General features: G+C 32.0%; 1 protein-coding gene across 1 annotated transcript in view; it reads left to right on the top strand.

Moving 5' to 3' along the window:
* Positions 1–402: 402 nt before the first annotated feature.
* Positions 403–20957, top strand: part of LOC134710903 (fibrinogen-like protein 1) — a 132348-nt gene continuing 111793 nt past the window's right edge. The window contains exons 1-6 of the mRNA XM_063571314.1: positions 403–622; positions 6717–6752; positions 7057–7107; positions 7539–7672; positions 9983–10079; positions 12176–12340. Of these exons, the coding sequence (XP_063427384.1) occupies positions 424–622; positions 6717–6752; positions 7057–7107; positions 7539–7672; positions 9983–10079; positions 12176–12340 (682 nt within the window). The 5' untranslated portion in view covers positions 403–423. The remainder of the gene's footprint in view (positions 623–6716; positions 6753–7056; positions 7108–7538; positions 7673–9982; positions 10080–12175; positions 12341–20957) is intronic.

Below are 20957 nucleotides of genomic sequence, written 5' to 3'. Positions count from 1 at the left end.
ACAAACAGATTGTACCGTTTTCGATATAAGAGTTTGACGTGGTCAAGCACACAAGTCCAAGCAGAACAGTCAATGACATCATTATTGTCCATTGAAAAATAAGCATGAAAAAGTACAGGAAAGATGATTATAAAACTATTAACCAGGGTAATAGTCCTTGGAACTATTGACTGACAAATACTCTGTGGAATGAAATAGCACAACTATTTCATTATATTTTATATAGAAAAAACATACTGAGGTATAATTAAAAATTTTAGTATCATGACGAGACGAACTTCACATTATTACTTCAAACGTGAAATGTTTTTATTAGTTTATATGTTATTCTTCCTTATTGTAACTATAAATATATAGGAAGCTGGAAATACAGTTTCCTTCACTTTACATGTTATAATTTCGATAACATATTGTATTGTTAATATGGCATCCATTGAAATGTCTGCGTATGAGGATATTAAACGTGAAGATCACACATACGACGTTATAAAGAAACAAATTGAAACAAAACATGAATTTAAACCATCGTTGAAGCAATGGTTATTTTTATTTATTTTAATATTAACTTTGCTAGTGTTGTCTGGTGTTGTAGTTTGGACGGTGACATATTTTACGGTTCGTGGTAAGTCAAAATAAATAGCATTACATTTCCGTCATGTCTTTTATATCCATTTGTTTGCTATTTCACGTATTTTCAATAACTCTTGATTTATAAATGATATTTAGCCATTTATATTTTTTGCAGATGAACAAGTACTTATAGCTTATGAAATTTCGTAAAAACGTGACATAGTTAATGTTCTTTTTTTTTCTTACAAAGAAGTTCACAGGTTTTACCTTAAAAGTAAAATCACAAACTCCGTGGAAAATTCAAAATTCAAAACGGGTCACCAATCAAATCGAAAAACTAAAAGCACAAACACATCAAAGGAATAGATGATTTCATTCTGTTGATTTGGTTTTTTTTTATATTTCTTGTTTTTCCTTTTTTGCACAGGGACCGTATTCCTTCCATCAAACTTTCAAGTGCTCCAATATTATTGAATACGATCCCTTAGTCTCAGTTATGACGTTGAGTGACATGAAATCAATAATCAGCCATACTGGAACAGTGTCTCTTGCTTTTTGATCTTTTTAATATAAGCAAAACCTCAAATAAGATTTAGTAATTGCTCGAAATGGAACATATATCATACTAATTCCGATCTATGTTGCATAATAGAGCATATACGGGATATTTTTTATTAACTTAAAATTGAACAATGTTTATATAAGTAAGTAATTTTTTTTCTTACTCAGATGCATATTAATGGTTTATTCTTGCTTCATCAAATTTTTATCTTTGGTTACATAACCTTTTTTTCTGAATATTATGATATCATTCGCCCTGTATTTTGTCTTCTCAAGATATCTGATATATGATTTGTACTAATAAACAACTTTAGTAAAACAATTTCTAACTGAAAATCAAGTAAAAACATACAGATTTATCTTTTAATTTAGTGTTTTATTAATATTCAACTAACAATGTAACTTTTAATTGCTAGTTTAATTTCACACAGTAATACTGGGGTCAAAATTGAAAGTATCAATTTTTACATGTTTTTGCATATGGTTTTGTATCTCCCTCCCAAAACAAAACTAAAGAAAGAAAGTATAAAAAAATGATGTTGTGTGATATACAACTCATTCACTTTACATAGTATATGCGTAGGATCAAATGAGTTAAATTTTCTGTTTACAAAACTTTGATTTTTTGGAAAAACTAAGGATTTTCTTATCCCAGGCATAGAATACATTAAACGTATTTGGCACAACTTTTGGGAATTTTGGATCTCAATGCTCTTCATCTTTGTACTCGTTTGGCTTTAAAAATATTTTAATATGAGCTTCACTGATGAATCTTATGAAGACGAACGTGTGTCTGGCGTATTAAATCATAATCCACATACTTTTGATAACTGTTATGTTATTGTTCGTTGCTGCGTCGTGATATCATGAATTATTTTGACAGAGAAATTAGGTCAAGGTCACAATCAAGGCCATGTTCTATTATTTACTTTGTTAATGATGTAGCAATTGTATAACAAAACTTAGAACCATATAATTTAGGAAGCGGTATGCAGAATTAACTTTCGTTTGTAACCGGAAATTACATTTTGTAAACTACCGGTAACAAGATGTCTGTTATCTTATAGACTACAATATTTCAAATCTAAAATATTTGTTTTGTTAGGTATGTGTACTGTCTCATTTGTAATCTGACTAAATTTTTATTTTCTTCGTTTTGAATTGCCTTACATTTACCGAATTAACAGAACAACTAAACACAGGAAAAAAACAATTTGGCGAAGACACTATCTTAAACGAAATACAAACCAGTATTTAGCCATATCTTATAAAACACATGAATAACTGTAATGTATTTCACAATAAAATTTTAAAGGACTTAGGCATAGATGAAAGCACATTTTAATTTAAAAATATGTTTTTCGATGGGTTTTTTTCTGTTTATGCAGCGTTGCTCACATTTGTTATTTAAATAATAATCAGTATTGTCATAATGGGTTTTGTCCATATAGAAATAAATTAGTTTTGAATTTATAAAGCATCTACAGTTAACTCAGGCTTTCATTCTGTTTCGTGTGTTTTAAACATATGAAAAAATACGGATTGATTTCATAATGATTAATCAACTCGTGATGGCGTCCGTAAAATTAACATAGAGATGATTTTAACTACAAAATTTCGAACTCTTGCTTTTTTTTTCCTCGAGAGCAGCAACCCTTTATCAAGGAAGTCCTGATAGAAAATGCAAGCCCTTGTATGTGGTATTAACTTGCAGATATACTCTGGGAATAGGCGGCGCTGCTTCATTGATGTTACATAATTGAAAGTTCAAATTTTAGAAACTGGAATGATTTCTTTTTACGCCAAATTTGATTTCAACCGACCCTCATTGTCAATTTTTAGATGTAAGTCAACTTATGAGGCAGACCTTACTGTATATGTTGTATCCTTTATCTCAAGTTTGATGGAAATAATAATTTTAACATAGTCACAGGGGCATTAAGGCCTGGTTTTGGCTCAAGAAAATAACATGTTTGATAACTATTTCAATTGGCACACAATGTGAAGAAATGCATATGGTTTAGAAATATAAATGAAACACATCAAGATTTTTTTTCTGATGACGTCACAATTACGTCATATAATGTATTGTTTTCACAAAATCGATGAAAAATACAGAATTTATGCAGCTTTCTATCTGTATTTTCATTGTGGAAATATTGTTGCAGCCGAGAAACAACCTCATAGTTTAACAGAAGCTTTATTATAACTATTAACATAATAAAAGTTGTTTCTTGGCTGTGAACATACTTTTTCAATCTAAAATGTTCAAAAACATAGATGAAAAACGAGGAAATTCATTTTTTTTAAAGAAAATATTCAAATTAAATCATGATTTGGTGCCATGGTAACTTGTTCAATGTCATTTTTTTTTTCGTTTTTCTGAATACCTTGTACCATAGTCAATTTTTAAGAAATTAAAGAATATGTATGATAACTTTTAAATTTGCAGTAATTTTTGGGCCAAATAAGGGCCTAATTGCTCCAATTCCATTTAGTGAGAGAATATCATATACAAGACGGACAGTGAAGTAAACAGATACTACTTACTACTTTCCTTTCTTTTTTTAAAAGAAGTTCCTGTATAAAGTCTGCCTAATATGAACCAGTGATAAATAGGCGATGTTCCACTGAAAGTCTACAATAAGATGTGTGGTCTTCACAAATAATTATCAAATGTACCAGGATTATAATCTAGTACGCAAGACGCGCGTTTCGTCTACATAGGACTCATCAGTGACGCTCAAACCACAATATCTATAAAATCAAACAAGTACAAAGTGGAAGAGCATTAATGATCCAAAATTCCAAAAAATTGTGCCAAATACGGCTAAAGTAATCTATGCCTGGGATAAAAAAAAATCGAACAATTCAAAGTTTTATGAACAGGAAATTTATTAAAATGACCACATTATTGATATTCATGTCAACACCGAAGTGATGACTACTCGGCTGGTGATACCCTTGGTGACGAAACGTCCACCAGCAGTGACATCGGCCAAGTGGTGTTAAAAGTTATCAAAGGTACCAGGATTATAGTTATAAGGGATATTTGATAAACCGTCAGTAGCAAATGTACTCCTGTATATCTAGCATAAGTACATTCGGACCATATAATTTGGAATTCTTGAGTAAAATTTTATTTGATAACGGAAATTATTTTTGAAATTATTTTGGCCTTATCTGCAGTGTTTTATTATCTTCCTAATTTCATACAAAAAAATCAATCAACAGCTATATATTGCTGTGTATTGTCCTCTATATGTCTCTTGTTTGTTTAGTCGATTGTTGCTATCTTATTGAAACATGACCTACATCTACTTTTATTCAAATATGATATTGTTCGAGGTTCTTGTTGCAATAAATAAACTCATCATAGATATCAGTACTAAATTTTGTATTTACGCCAGACGCGTGTATCGTATACATAAGACTCATCAGTGATGCTCGAATCCAAAAAAAGTTAAAAATGCCAAATAAAGTACGAATAGAAGAGCATTCAGTACCAAAATTCCTAAAAGTTAATTAAGCCGTGATAGTCTAACACGACGTTGAATAGTTTTTAATCAAAGAATTTCTTTTTATCAGAACGCCTACTTCCGATTTCTTAATCTTTGACATGCATAAAAAAACATGATAATATCCCCCCAGTCTTAAAATAATTCTATTTTTCAGATTTTTTAAAGTTTATTAAAAAAAAAGAAAGAAGGAAAGACACGAGAGGGACAGTAAAACTCATAAATCGAAAACAAACTGACAACGCCATGACAAAAAAAGAAAAGGACAAACAGTCAAACAATAGCACACACGACACAACACAGAAAACTAAAGAATAATCAAAACGAACCCCACCAAAAACCAGGGGTGATCTCAGGTGCTCCGGATGGGTAAGCAGATCCTGCTCCTAATGTGGCACCCATCGTGTTGCTTATGAGATAACAAATCCGGTAAATTGTCTAATTCGGTATGTCACATTTATGAAAGGGAAGGGGATTGTAGTTACGACGAAAGGAACATATCCGATATCATTTGTGAAACGGTTATTCCATAAAGGTCAACCAACTCGTGATGGCGTCCGTAAAATTTACGAAGAGATGATTTCAACTTCACAATTAGGAACTCTTGATTTAATAGCTTCCCTGTGAGCAACACTCCTCTATCAAGAAAATAATGATAGGAAATACAAGCACGGGAATATCCTATCAATTGGGAGATATATACACCGTATGCAGGTGCTGCTGGAATGTTGCTACTTAGAAAAGGAAAGTTCACAATTGGAAAGCTGAAATCATCTCTAAATAATCATAAATTTTTAACTGAAATAATCATAAATGTTTAACTATAATAAATACTGCATAATCAACGTTGTCCTGTCTGAACCTTATGCGAATTATTGAATTTTCGTTTCCTTTGGAAAATATAAATGTAAAATGATGCGCTAAAGATTGCCACCGACATTAAGAATATGCTGAACGGTTTGTATATATATTGATAATAGATTATTAAGTATTATTACTTTATTCAGAAACTATGTTTTCTTGCAGACTACAAAGTTCAAAATCCAAACACTTCTGAGTTGTTAGGTAGATGTATTGTCTTCTTGAGAATCAGAATGCATTACAGCATTTCTTTTTCTGACACTGTCTTACCTCTCATCTAATTAACAGTATAACTGAACATCTTGTACAACATCTACAACTTTTCTTGCCGAATACTTCATTGTATACAAAATGTTTAAAAATAATCAACATTATTAAATAAAACATAAATAGCTGTGCCCCATTTGCACAATAGAACTAAAATTAGCCTTTTAATGATTTGTTTGATTCATCTATTTTCAACCATTACATCTTGTTTATTTCGTAGTTACACATGGTATTTTGAATCTGCATCAAATGGATGTTTATAAACCATTAAAAACTGCATTTCATACTGCAGTTTCTTAAAAACTGCTTATACCATGACACACAAAACAAACAAACCCACATTTTCGTCTTTCACCTTTTTAATACCAAGTAATTTGTTTTAATGGTAGCTATTTTAGGTTTTTTTTATATATTTTTTATGGAAGTGATTGTCCTCCACTGCATGGTTTTTTTATTTGGCCATTTATTGATTTGTTAATCTTCGACTGAACAAGTTTTAAACAGGGATAGTTGTGATCATAAAGAACTAATTTACCTCCGACCCCACAAATTCTTTAGTTGTCAGTTGTTTCCCATATCTTGAGAAGGTGTCTTTTCGTTAATAGAAATAATTTTGATGGACGACATTTGATTTTTCTGATCAATCAAATCACAGCTTTTATAAACTTGGAGAATGAAAACGAACTATATAATTGACATCTTCTTTGAAAACTATGTTGCCCACAAAATATAACTTGATCGTTTTCTCTTGACGTAAAGACCACTTTTTTTATTTTCATTTTTAAATAATAATATAAAAGTAATACGCATCATAACCTTAATGTGATAAAGCGACCGTTCCAGTTAATATGTAAAGATTAGAACGTACTCTACCAATGTTAATGTTTAATTAATTGTTTGGCAATATTAACATGTTAATATCATGATTTGTCACAACAGGTACAATGGAAATACAGGTGCAGGAGATCAATACAGGTAATTACTATTGTATGTATTACTCTAGATCTTGGACCGGAAGCAGTATAACCATGCATGATCCATATGTGTTTGTATCGTTCACTTAAGCTTTAATATTTTTAAAGATCATTGTCTTCTGGATTTCAAAGGCTCACTGGTCGTTAATAAGTTAATCAAATATAACTCAAAAGTTGATTTTGTAATTCTGTTTTACGCATTTAAAACATGAATTTTTGAAACATGTGGATATTAGATTTTGAATCATAAATTGATTCAGTCGGAGTACTTTACTAATTCCAAAAGATATTTTTTTTATTTTTAGACATGGATGCAATTGAGGAAAAACTTGAAAAAATGCACAATGATATTAAATGTAAGTGGAAAGTACAGTGTATATAACTTTTTGAAATCAGCAAAACAAGAGGGAAAAACATAATTTGTTTTTCTAATAAAACGGATATCTGTATGTTTAACAAAACTGAGCAAACTCTGAAAATAAGCTATAGATATGAACATTCAAAAAGAACTCAAAGCGATGGTCAAAATTAGAAAACTGTTTGATTTTCAAAACAACAATAATTATTATTTTGATATCCTCAAAAAAAATTCTTTCAAAAATGTTTTGTAAACACGAATTAACTTTATTTTATGGATCCACTAAAAGTTATGATAACGAACTCATAAACACAAAAAAGCACTTAACAAACTTAAACTTGATGTTAGAATGAGTAAATATGAGTCTATTATTATATGATTGAAAAGTCTTCAATTAAAGCTTTCAAACTATTTTTATATTTCGTACAGGCATTGGGCTTCTTGGGCTTATGCCGAAAGATTGCAGTGATTGGTGTATCAGTAAAAAAACCTCTGAGTTTATTACAGTTTACTTTGATAGTTACAGAAATGTGGCTGTGCTTTGTGAGAAAGGGGGTTGGACTGTGAGTAAAACGAAATTGTTTTTGTGCCGAACAATTTATACAAACTAATGTGTATCTCCTTTTAATCTTGAAATATCATTTATATTAAATAATCAATAATTATTATTACTATTGTTGTTGTTGTTGTTGGTGGTGTTGTTGTTGTTGTTGTTGTTGTTGTTTTCTTTTTGTCTTTTTATCTTCTTATTTGTCTTCTTAAAAATAATGTATGTACTTATTGTTTATTTGTTTGTGATGAGAAGTTTTTCATTGTGTTGTGCTTTGTTTCGTTTCTTGTTGTCTTTTATCAGAGGGTAAATCACAACTTTGGGTCGATTTTCAGGGCAAACATTTTGACAGCTTACTTTGAACACGCGTAGCACCCGTACTGAATATACATTTTTTTCAGAAATTGTTCTATAAAATTTTGTTAACTCCTCATTCAATACCTGATTAAGAACTTATCGAGTGTAATGACCACCAGTTCAAGTAGAATCTCTTTAAAAAAATGTTTCTGTTTCTACACCAATTTAAATATTACTGAAAGGTTTCAATTAATTACAAAAATTAGTTCAGCCAGTCATATGTAGGACTATTTAGAGAACTGGTTTTATTGTATCCTTGAAAAAAATATGATTAAACTGGCGAATTTCCGACAAAGAAAAGGCATTTTTTCGAAGACAGTTGTGGGATTAACCAGGTATGTTTGTGTATACCCTTGTCGTCCTTTGGTAATTAGTTAATCGTTGTCTCCTAAGGATTCATACCACAAACATCTCCTTTTTTGTAAATTATTAATTTTATTCCAGACCCTCATTCCTCAACCCACCCCACTCCGAATTCAGAACGCATGTAACTGTCTTTCTTAACATCTCGCCGCAGAGAAAATCGAAACTTTTGGCGAGTACAATACAATACTGCATGCAATAATCAGTATTTATCAATATCTAATAAACCACACAGGTGTGCCTATTTGGACCACTTCAATTTCACTAACTTAATGGCGCTGAAAGTGTCATAATTCTTTAAAAAAAGTCGCTTGTACACTTGTTTCAAAAATTTTATGCCGATATTTTACCCCTTGCTGTCGCTCGTGGTAAAAAATTAAGCATGAAGGGCCAACCGGTGGTAAAATTAGTATAACTTCAAGCCACCTTAAATTATTTCTTAAGTAACATAACTGAATTGCAGCATGAAAGATAAGTGCAATTTTATGTCAGCTATACAAATATTGGGATATTTTCAACCCTGTAACAAAATGCATATAGGTGCCTCAAATCCACTCCTTGACCGTATATTTTTAAGTAAGATGAGTGTCGGCAAAACGAAGACCTTCTGTACCAAACATTTCTTCTCTTCATTGCAAGCCGGGAAAAAAATAATTTATCATACCAGAGATCAATTATTTCTAAAGAAAATACAGAAAATATATTCTTCAAATGGCAATGCAATGTTGTGAGGGATATGGTGATAGGGGAAAGTAGCTGTAGGTGTACATATAGCCAACTATCCGAGGAGAAAGAATGATCCCAAATTTGCCAGGATGGAAAATGAGATCATGCCATTCTTCTGGAGGGAGAATAAATGTCAAGAGTAATGGCTATATAGCACCGTTATTCAATATTCATACATAATTGGCTTTCAAATATTATTTTTTTCTCGAGTTTTAGCGCTCAAGATTAAGGTGAATCTTAAAATGGGCTCGAGTTCACTTTATATATAAAGCAATATTTTCTCTTAGTCTCGATTTAATTTTATTTTTACAATAAACTAGATTATCTCTATTTTGTGCATTTTTCCTTTGATCTGTTTTTGTGATAATTTTTCATATCATGCTACTAGCTTGAGATGGGAAATTATCGCTAGTAACTAAGCAGGCACGTGGCGTTGCAAACGAAATTGACATGAAATTGACAACGTCGTCATAGTTAAAAAAGCGATAAACAAATTATCATTGGTCATATCAACTCGATTGCTGTTCTCGCTTATGCAGCCCCGGGATGATCAACGATAATCTATAATTGGATGCGTTTAATACGTGGAAATTTGGTAAATTTCATTTTTAACAGATAAAAACAAATAAGATAGGTTCATTTGAAAACTCATTCGTAGGACTATTCAACTTTTGGGGATTGTTGCAAATGAATAACCGGCTTTGATATCAAAGGAAAACGAAGCATTTTCCACAAGGCAGAATATAATAGGATATGCTTCACAAAAAAAAGAGAGAATTCATATTTTAAATCACGCGTCCAAAATCCTCATAATCTCATCCAGAATATCAAATAATATTCCCTTATATATTTGCATTTGTAAATGAATATGTTCTAGGTCATACAAAAGCGGTTTAATGGTGCTGTTGAATTCCACAGAAATTGGAAAGATTATGAAAATGGATTTGGAGACTTACATGGGGAGTTTTGGTTAGGTAAGACAAATTTGACTGACATACCTAGACTGCTGCTGGAATTAAAGTATAAAATATTGTCATTTAATGTTAAACCTGTACAATCTCAAGATTTTTTTTTTAATTTCAATTTTTGTACACAAAGAATATAACACGCTTTGTCATCAAACATACATCTATTGGAAAGGACAATGTAAGCCAATCTCAACATTTTGATGTCAATGTTAAAGATAGCAGGGTGCATTCTATTGTGTAGTTATACGTTGTTTTTATTCATTTAAATGTTTTACATTTTTAGTGGATAAATCAGCTTGTTTACAATATTTTTTATATGTTAAATTGTTGGCATCAATATACGCGCATATAATTCAGACAAAAGAACAAAGGTTCAACAATACGCACAGTGAAACTCAGTTTAAAAGAAGCCCGAGTCCGATTTAAGAATAGGAAACAAAAGAAACTAAGCAAAATGATAATGATACATATAAAAAAAAAAAGGACTACTAGCAGTGACATGTCAGCTTCCGACCTCAATGAAACTGATTGAAAGATCATATGAAAATCAAGCACAATACCTCCCGTTAGGGATTTAGTATCATACCATCATGAAATATATACTCCTATTTTCATTTACACTTTCCTTCAGGATTCATCAGATATATCTTCACAAAAACATATGTTTAAGCATAATTGATTATGCAATAAATACTAAAGTCATGATGTTATATTTTCAGGCTTCATATTTCCTTTTATCTCTCGTAGAAATCTATTATCATGAAACAAGCAATTGAATTTATCAATTTAAAAGTAAGATTATATTTGAAAAAAAATATCTTTTAAATAATTTTAATAAAACCATTTGAGTCTATGCGCATGTGAACATTTTCTAGAAACACTATACAATTATAGTTTATGCTCCTACAATGTATAAGTTCACCCTGCCCTTAAGATTGCTTAATACAAATTTTTAGTTTCTAGACAATCCAAATTCAAGATGGCCAACACCACTAGCCACAGTTTAATATAAACTATGAGATATACATAAACAAACATTTTCTTCGTATATCGCACAATAAAATCAAAATTGTCCGCCTAGGGTATTCCTCTAGTAATTTTATGTTCTGATGATTTCTGGTGTGTATCCGGAACGAAACATTGTGACTAGAGTGGAATATTAGATCATATTGGCTGTACTTGACAAACCCTTTCCGAATTTTATGTTTTATTTACAATGCAGTCATTTTGGAAATCCATGCATTTACAATAAACTGAAGCTCCTCCAAATCTTTAACATTACGATTTAATATTGTATAAATGACACTATCGTGGCTAGCTGATAGCAGCTGCAAAAATGTCCCTGGATAAACATTATGAAGTTAAAACAAACAACATCTGTTCTACATTAACCACAGCTCATTTTGAATTAAAAAAATCAGTAATCCTAGACAATATCGACAAACTTCTGGTCTTTTCCTTTCTAAGTCATAAATAGGAATATGAACATAGTAAAATGATAGGTCATTAGTTCCGGGCCATTAGTTCTTGGCGCATTGATGAAACAATCAGATTGAACCTGATTATTTGAGGAAAACAATCTGATAACTTTGAGTCGCTTCCTCGCTTCATCCAAATATACTTAGGTCAATGCTTTTATTCTCCATGCTCTTCGACTTTTTACTTGTTTGGCTTAATAAATATTTTGATATGAGCGTCACTGATGAGTCTTATGTAGACGAAACGCGCGTCTGGCGTACTTAATTATAATCCTGGTACCTTTGATAACTATTACACCCCCAATAAATTTACAAAAAGGAGCCTTCAATTATTAAATAAATGTTAACCTGATAATTATGAGCTTTCTCAAAGTTTAGCACCTCTTTATTAAAGGGAACAGCAACTTCATACTTAATTTACTAAAGCTATGTATAAAATAAAAATTATATAAGATCCACAAAGCATCGGAAATGAACATTGTATATTTATAGATTTTGGTATATTGGATAGATAAACTCATCATAGACAACGATAAATACCACATAGATACCAGGATTAAATTTCGTTCAAAATAACTGCTATATGATAAATTGTTGTCATCAATATACACATATACAATTTAGGCAACAAGAATATAGCACAGCTAACATCAGAAGGAAATCATGAACTTAGAATCAATGTGGAGGACTGGGATAGAAACAAGCGTTATGCAGTTTATAGAAGCTTCTCAATAGGAAACGCATCTACAAAATACCGATTAAACATCAGCAATTACTCAGGAAACGCAGGTAGATATAAAAAATATTTTGTGGGGCTAAAGAGTGGGTGCTCTGTCTTCTTTCTCCAGATAACATTGCATATGTTGACATTTCAAACATTTATGTTAAGGTTTACGAATCTGCTTTTTTGTCATGTCTACTTAATTTACATGCCCCATCAACATATTTTTTTTACTGTTTTTAAGATTGTGTCATATAGATAGTCATGTGCATTCACAATTAGAATTTAAAGTTTTAAAGTTATATGTGTGCGTTAGTTTCATGAGCATTGCATTAAATAATAAATGGTAAAGAATAACTTTAGGTACAGAGTGGTAAAAATGGTTTAATTCTATAAGAATAATTATGTTACAGTGTAATTTTCAAAACAAAATATTTGTTCAGTCCCATCAGAATTGCGTTATAGATGATAATATATGAATATGATGACAAATTCTGGTCAATCTTGCTATCAGAATATTTGGGTACGATATCTAAACAAATTCATCATAGATACTTAATGAGGCTAAGTAGTTTGGTAGATATTTAACGTTTTCGTTAAATGAAGACAAATGAAAAATATTCTTGCTATCAGTAGACTTTGTTTTTAAACATCTTAAATGGTTTAGATATTCATAAAATATGGTGATTTTTAGTGCAGAAGTACAAAAAGGGCTTTCATTTTCTCGTAAGAATAATTTAATAAAAGTGAGAAAAAAATTAAAGCGGTTTTTTTTAATTACTAGGGAAAATAAATTTAAAAGGCACTTGAGTATAATTTTGATATACCTTTGTATAATTTAATTTTGGTTTGGGTTGTTCCGATCTCTATGATTCAAATTTAAAAAAAAATCATTCAACCGAAAATGTGGAGCTAAATACACTTTAATGTTTTAGGCACGAGGAGCGGAAATCGGTCTTTAAACGCTTCTCATGGCTTACCGAATTCAAATGACTACTTCAATCTCACATTACTACGAATAACGAAATTAAGAATTAACTATTTAAGACCATGTTCATGGATACAAAACTGAGAGGTGAAATATACTAATGGGATTTTCAAACCCATTATTCGAAAATATACCGACTATAAAAACAAAATTACCAAAAGATAAAGAACAGTTCACAAATAAAACAGAACATAGAGAAGTGAAAACTGAGCAACACGAACAAGTATACGTACTGTTTAAATCTAACAGGAAAATAACATGTCGTGGTTAATATTGCATGCATTGAAATTTCGTCTCGCACAATTCCATCAGTTTTCAATTATATTTGTCTTCACTTATGAGGATCCTGCATTCATTGACATAATACCGTCTTATATATAGACAAAGAGTATTCTTATGATTACTTTAAAAAAAACTAATTTTATACTTACCTTTTTGTAGACTCGTGTAGTTTAAGTCGAACTAACTACAAAGAAAATATCTATTCATTGTTATCTGTTGTTGAGAGGTAATACTTACAACAACCGAGAAGTTTCATGCTTTCTTTTTCTTTTGTATGGTGGTACCATGGCTGTTGGAATCCCTTTAATGACGCTATGCTAAATGGGCATTATACCCATAGAAATAATACTATATTTATAAATCGTTTAAAAAAAAACTCTTTGAAAAAATCCACTATGAAGATTCGGAAAGCGTAGTTACAAGTCTTACTATCAATAAATGAAAGCTATAAGCTGGTTTTCTTTTAATTATGTAGTTACAGTATCGGTTATGTGTGTGATATAAGGAATATGGTGAAAATATTACAATTCATAAGTTTCGTATGTCAGTAACATTTTTCTTTTTACATTTATCAAGAATGCTCAAAATCCAATATTTGAAGCAAAAGTTGTATAAATACATGACTTACTCGTAATTACTGATCACTAGTAACTAAATTAGACCTTAAAATTACAGCCCAACTAATGAGGGGGTATTCTGTTGGGAAATTGTTAAGCTGAAAAACATGACTGAATGCAATAAATTACATAAAAAAATATTTAAGAACATTGTTTTTTTCTTTTAATTGTTAAAATCAGATTGCGTCATTTTAAAATATCAAATTCATAATGAATTTAATCTTATAGTTCATATTATTGATTGATTCAGTTTCTATCGCTTTTGCAATATCAATTGTCTATCCTAAATGACCAATATCCGTATTCGTAAACCTAGGAAACAGACAAAACAATATTGAAATAGCAACCGTCCTGAGCGTTAGTTGGTTTGATCAAATTGTTTCTAATTTACATTAGACAAGAATATGCCTGTGAAATCGCGGTTAAAGAGGCAAGTGTTGAAACAAACAGTATGGACACCGTAATAGATCGTAATAAGCAGAACACAGTAAGGTTTTGGACACTGTTAATGCATAAAATTTTATTTCTTTAAAGAGATGAAAATGAGGAACATAAGGCAAAAGACCCAATTCATCACAGTTGAAAAATAAGAATATTAAATACCCTAAAAACTAAGCAAAGTGTAGCAAAATATGATTCTCAGTGGTTTTTTAATCTTTTAATTGAATAACTTTATGAGCTACGTCTAAATCGGATGAAAAATAAAATCTTTAACACTTTATCGGGAATCAGAAACCGTTGACAATATTCCAAATCTGTTGCCAGTCTCAAGTTGCAGAATCATATTGGCAATAAAAAAAATCCATTTAAATACATTGAAAATAAACAATCTGTATTTGTCGACTGCGCATGCTTGAGAGCGTATAAGACACGAACTGATAATAGTCTCCGAAATTGGATAATTTCTCTAAAATTGGGTTTTTTTGTGGATTTCTTTTTGTCAAAGACCAATTTAGGAAGTACAAAACACTTCATTTATACGTCATATCACACATATTTCAGACTTTGTATGGTTTCAGAGGAGTTACGGCTACTTGAAATCGGTCACTTATTTTAGTAGTATAGATACCAGACCAACTATGTTCCTCTTGTTGTTGTTTTTTTTCTTATTCTATCCGGACTTCTTACAACTAATTTTTAATGGAGGATAGCATGTTTCTTGAATATAATATTAAGTGTTATAATTGATGCCCCTTTTATTGCATAATTCGATGACTTTTACACAAAGTGCCATCATCTACATCCTATTGAATAAACCCATTATTGATACCTGGATTGAAATTTTGTCCGCCAGACACGTGTTTTGTCTACAAATGACTCATCAGTTACGCTAGAATCAAGCAAGGAATACCAAAAAACAAAGTAAATTCATCCTTCAAAACTAATTCGATACAAGGCTTAGAAACAGAAAGAATTGCAAGGTTTGGCCAATAAAAAACCAAACACAATGTATTTTTATGACACATTTTATGTAGGGGTCAGCTGAGACCCGCCTCCGGATGCGGTATTTACTCCCTGCATTGAGGACCCATTGGTGGCCTCCGGCTAATATCTACTTTTTGGCGGGTTGTTGTCTCTTTGACAAATTCCCCATTTTCATTCTCAATTTTATGGTTGTTCTCTCTATAACTCATAAATATCAATGATTTTGAATTTGAAGTGCGTTCTATACTTGTTAATTTGTCACATTGTCCTAGATAAATCTCTAAGGAAGCACATAATCAACATCACATAAAATAGATTGTACGACTAGAGACTGCATTGAGCCAACGTTTTTACGAAAAAAGCATTGTGAATACAAAAAAGCACAATTTGAGTATGTTAAACCTTGTTAAAAGGTTAAATGCTTTTTCAGTAAAAAAGCATTGAATTATGATAATACATTCTGCAAGATCACCGCAAGAAAAATAATTTCACATATTCCAGTTACTTTAATACTTTTTAAGAGGACTTTGTGTGGACAGATTGAATCTCTATAGGAAAATCCGCATCAGATATATATGGCTGTTTTTCTAATATATTTTTTTTTGTGAGGATGGGGAAAATCTGAGCAGACTCATTTGAAAAAGCTTTGATATGCAGCAAAATTGCGATCAACGCATTATTCAATTCTTTCATTAATTCATTCAGAACACAAGGTAAAGAATAAATAAAACAACAACTATTGTCATATACTTGGCTACTTAAACTAACAAGAAGGTACATGTATAAATAATGGGGAATTTAATACATAGACTGCATTTGGCTAAACATTATTTCTCCCTCAAGTCACTCTCAGAGTTTGGCTGCCGGGTATAAATAACTTCTCCCTTAAATGCTGAAAAGTGATTAGCCTTGAGTAATTGGATTTACCAAAGCAGGAAATTATCCTGTAAAGCAGAACCAGCCCAGTAGTCAGCACTTATGTGTTGATTTGAGTTATCATTGATGTGTTCATAATTATAAATTAACTGTTAACAAAACTTTTAATTTTGGAAAAAAATAAGGCTTTTCTCCCTCAGGAATAGATTACCTTAGCTGTATTTGGCAAAACTTATAGGAATTTTTGGTCCTCAATGCTCTACAACTTCGTACTTTATTTGGCCTTTTTAATAATTTTTGATTTGAGCGTTACTGATGAGTTTTTATTAGACGAAACGCGCGTCTGGCGTACATATAAAATTTCAATCCTGGTATCTATGATGAGTTTATTTTCAACCACTGGGTCGATGCCACTGCTGGTGGAGATTTATTTCCCTGAGGGTATCACCCACCCAGTAGTCAGCACTTCTGTGATGACTTGGGTTATCATTGATATGTTCGTAATTATGAATTCACTGTTAACAAAACTTTGAATTTTTGAAATACTTTAACCTTTTAACCTCAGGAATAGAATTCCTTAGCTGTTTTTGGCAAAACTTTTAGGCATTTTTGGTCCTCAATGCTCTACAACTTCGTACTTTATTTGGCCTTTTTAATATTTTTTTTTATTTGAGCGTCACTTATGAGTCTTTTGTAGAGGAAACGCGCGTCTGGCGTAAATATAAAATTTCAATCCTGGTATCTATAATGATTTTTTTTCAACCACTGGGTCGATGCCACTGCTGGTGGAGATTTATTTCCCCGAGGGTATCACCAGCCCAGTAGTCAGCACTTCTGTGTTGACTTGAGATATCATTGATATGTTCATAATTATAAATTAACTGTTAACAAAACTTTGAATTTTGGAAATACTAAGGCTTTCTACCTCAGGAATAAATTACCTTAGCTGTATTTGGCAAAACTTTTAGAAATGTTTGGTCCTAAATGCTCTTCAACTTCTTACTTTATTTGGCCTTTTTAATATTTTTTAACTTGAGCGTCACTGATGAGTCTTTTGTAGACGAAACGCGCATATGGCGTAAATAGAAAATTTCAATCCTGGTATCTATGATGAGTTTATTTTCAACCACTGGGTCGATGCCACTGCTTGAGGAGATTTATTTCCCCGAGGGTATCACCAGCCCAGTAGTAAGCACTTCTGTGTTGATTTGAGTTATCATTGATCTGTTCATAATTATAAATTAACTGTTAACAAAACTTTAAATTTTGGAAAAACTAAGGCTTTTCTACCTCAGGAATAGATTACCTTAGATGTTTTTGGCAAAACTTATAGGAATTTTCGGTCCTCAATGCTCTTCAACTTCGTACTTTATTTGGACTTTTTAATAATTTTTGATTTGAGCATCCCTGATGAGTCTTTTGTATACGGAACGCGCGTCTGGCGTAAATATAAAATTTAAATGCTGGTATCTATGATGAGTTTATTGTCAACCATTGGGTCGATGCCACTGCTGGTGGAGATTAATTTATCCGAGGGTATCATCAGCCCAGTAGTCAGCCCTTCTGTCATGACTTAAGTTATCATTGATATGTTCATAATTATAAATGAATTGTTAACAAAACTTTGAATTTGGGAATTACTGAGGCTTTCCTACCTCAGGAATATATTACCTAAGCTGGATTTGGCAAAACGTTTAGGAGTTTTTGGTCCTCAATGCTCTACAACTTCGTACTTTATTTGGCCTATTTAATATTTTTTTATTTGAGCGTCACTGATGAGTTTTTGTAGACGAAACGTGCGTCTGGCGTACATATAAAATTTCAATCCTTGTATCTATGATGAGTTTATTTTCAACCACTGGGTAGATGCCACTGCTGGTGGAGATTTATTTCCCCGAGGGTATCACCAGCCCAGTAGTTAGCACTTCTGTGTTGACTTGAGATATCATTGATATGTTCATAATTGTAAATTAACTGTTAACAAAACTTTGAATTTTGGAAATACTAAGGCTTTTCTACCTCAGGAATTAATTACCTTTAAGTTAGCTGTACTTGGCCAAACTTTTAGAAATTTTTGGTCCTAAATGCTCTTCAACTTTATACTTTATTTGGCCTTTTCAATATTTTTTAACTTGAGCGTCACTGATGAGTCTTTTGTAGACGAAACGCGCGTATGGCGTAAATATAAAATTTCAATCCTGGTATCTATGATGAGTTTATTTTCAACCACTGGGTCGATGCCACTGCTGATGGAGATTTATTTACCCGAGGGTATCACCAGCCCAGTAGTCAGCACGTCTGTGTTGATTTGAGTTACCCTTGATGTGTTCATAATTATAAATTTACTGTTAACAAAACTTTGAATTTTGGAAAAAATAAAGCTTTTCTACCTCAGGAATAGATTACCTTAGCTATATTTGGCCAAACTTTCAGGAATTTTTGGTCCTCAATACTCTTCAACTTCGTACTTTATTTTGCCTTTTTAATATTTTTTTATTTGAGCGTCACTGATGAGTCTTTTGTAGACGAAACGCGCGTCGGGCGTAAATAAAAAAATTCAATGCTAGTATCTATGATGAGTTTATTTTCAACCACTGGGTCGATGCCACTGCTGGTGGAGATTTATTTCCCCGAGGGTATCACCAGCCCAGTAGTCAGCACGTGTGTGTTGATTTGAGTTACCCTTGATGTGTTCATAATTATAAATTCACTGTTAACAAAACTTTGAATTTTGAAAAAACTAAAGCTTTTCTAACTCAGGAATATATTACCTTAGCTGTATTTGGCAAAACTTTTAGGCATTTTTGGTCTTCAATGCTCTACAACTTCGTACTTTATTTGGCCTTTTTAATATTTTTTTATTTGAGCGTCACTGATGAGTCTTCTGTAGACGAAACGCGCGTCTGGCTTAAATATAAAATTTCAATTCTTGTATCTATGATGAGTTTATTTTCAACCACTGGGTCGATGCCACTGCTGGTGGAGATTTATTTCCCCGAGGGTATCACCAGCCTAGTAGTCAGCACTTCTGTGTTGACTTGAGATATCATTGATATGTTCATATTTATAAATTAGCTGTTAACAAAACTTTGATTTTTGCAAATACTAAGGCTTTTCTACCTCAGGAATAGATTACCTTAGCTGTATTTGGCCAAACTTTTAGAAATTTTTGGTCCTCAATGCTCGTCAACTTCGTACTTTATTTGGCCTTTTTAATATTTTTTTATTTGAGCGTCACTGATGAGTCTTTTGTTGACGAAACGCGCGTCTGGCGTAAATAAAAAAATTCAATGATGGTATCTATGATGAGTTTATTTTCAACCACTGGGTCGATGCCACTGCTGGTGGAGATTTATTTCCCCGAGGGTATCACCAGTCCAGTATTCAGCACGTCTGTGTTGATTTGAGTTACCCTTGATGTGTTCATAATTATAAATTCACTGTTAACAAAACTTTGAATTTTGAAAAAACTAAAGCTTTTCTACCTCAGGAATAGATTACCTTAGCTGTATTTGGCAAAACTTTTAGGCATTTTTGGTCATCAATGCTCTACAACTTCGTACTTAATTTTGCCTTTTTAATATTTTTTGATTTGAGCGTCACTGATGAGTCTTTTGTAGACGTAACGCGCGTCTGGCTTTAATATAAAATTTCAATTCTGGTATCTATGATGAGTTTATTTTTAACCACTGGGTCGATGCCAATGCTGGTGGAGATTTATTTCCCCGAGGATATCACCAGCCCAGTAGTCAGCACGTCTGTGTTGATTTGATTTACCCTTGATGTGTTCATAATTATAAATTCACTGTTAACAAAACTTTGAATTTTGGAAAAACTAAAGCTTTTCTACCTCAGGAATAGATTACCTTAGCTGTATTTGGCAAAACTTTTAGGCATTTTTGGTCTTCAATGCTCTATAACTTCGTACTTTATTTGGCCTTTTTAATATTTTTTGATTTGAGCTTCACTGATGAGTCTTTTGTAGACGAAACGCGCGTATGGCGTAAATATAAAATTTCAATCCTGGTATCTATGATGAGTTTATTTTCAACCACTGGGTCGATGCCACTGCTGGTGGAGATTTATTTCCCCGAGGGTATCACCAGCCCAGTAGTCAGCATGTCTGTGTTGATTTGAGTTACCCTTGATGTGTTCATAATTTTAAATTCACTGTTAACAAAACTTTGAATTTTGGAAAAACTAAAGCTTTTCTACCTCAGGAATAGATTACCTTAGCTGTATTTGGCAAAACTTTTAGGCATTTTTGGTCCTCAATGCTCTACAACTTCGTACTTTATTTGGCCTTTTTAATATTTTTTGATTTGAGCGTCACTGATGAGTCTTCGTAGACGAAAAGCGCGTCTGGCTTAAATATAAAATTTCAATTCTGGTATCTATGATGAGTTTATTTTCAACCACTGGGTCGATGCCACTGCTGGTGGAGATTTATTTCCCCGAGGGTATCACCAGCCTAGTAGTCAGCACTTCTGTGTTGAC

Source organism: Mytilus trossulus, chromosome 3, assembly GCF_036588685.1.
Source record: "Mytilus trossulus isolate FHL-02 chromosome 3, PNRI_Mtr1.1.1.hap1, whole genome shotgun sequence".
In the NCBI taxonomy this organism is placed as follows: Eukaryota; Metazoa; Mollusca; class Bivalvia; order Mytilida; family Mytilidae; genus Mytilus; species Mytilus trossulus.
The sequence above is the reverse complement of the archived record's forward strand: the minus strand, read 5'-3'. Positions and strand labels throughout refer to the sequence as shown.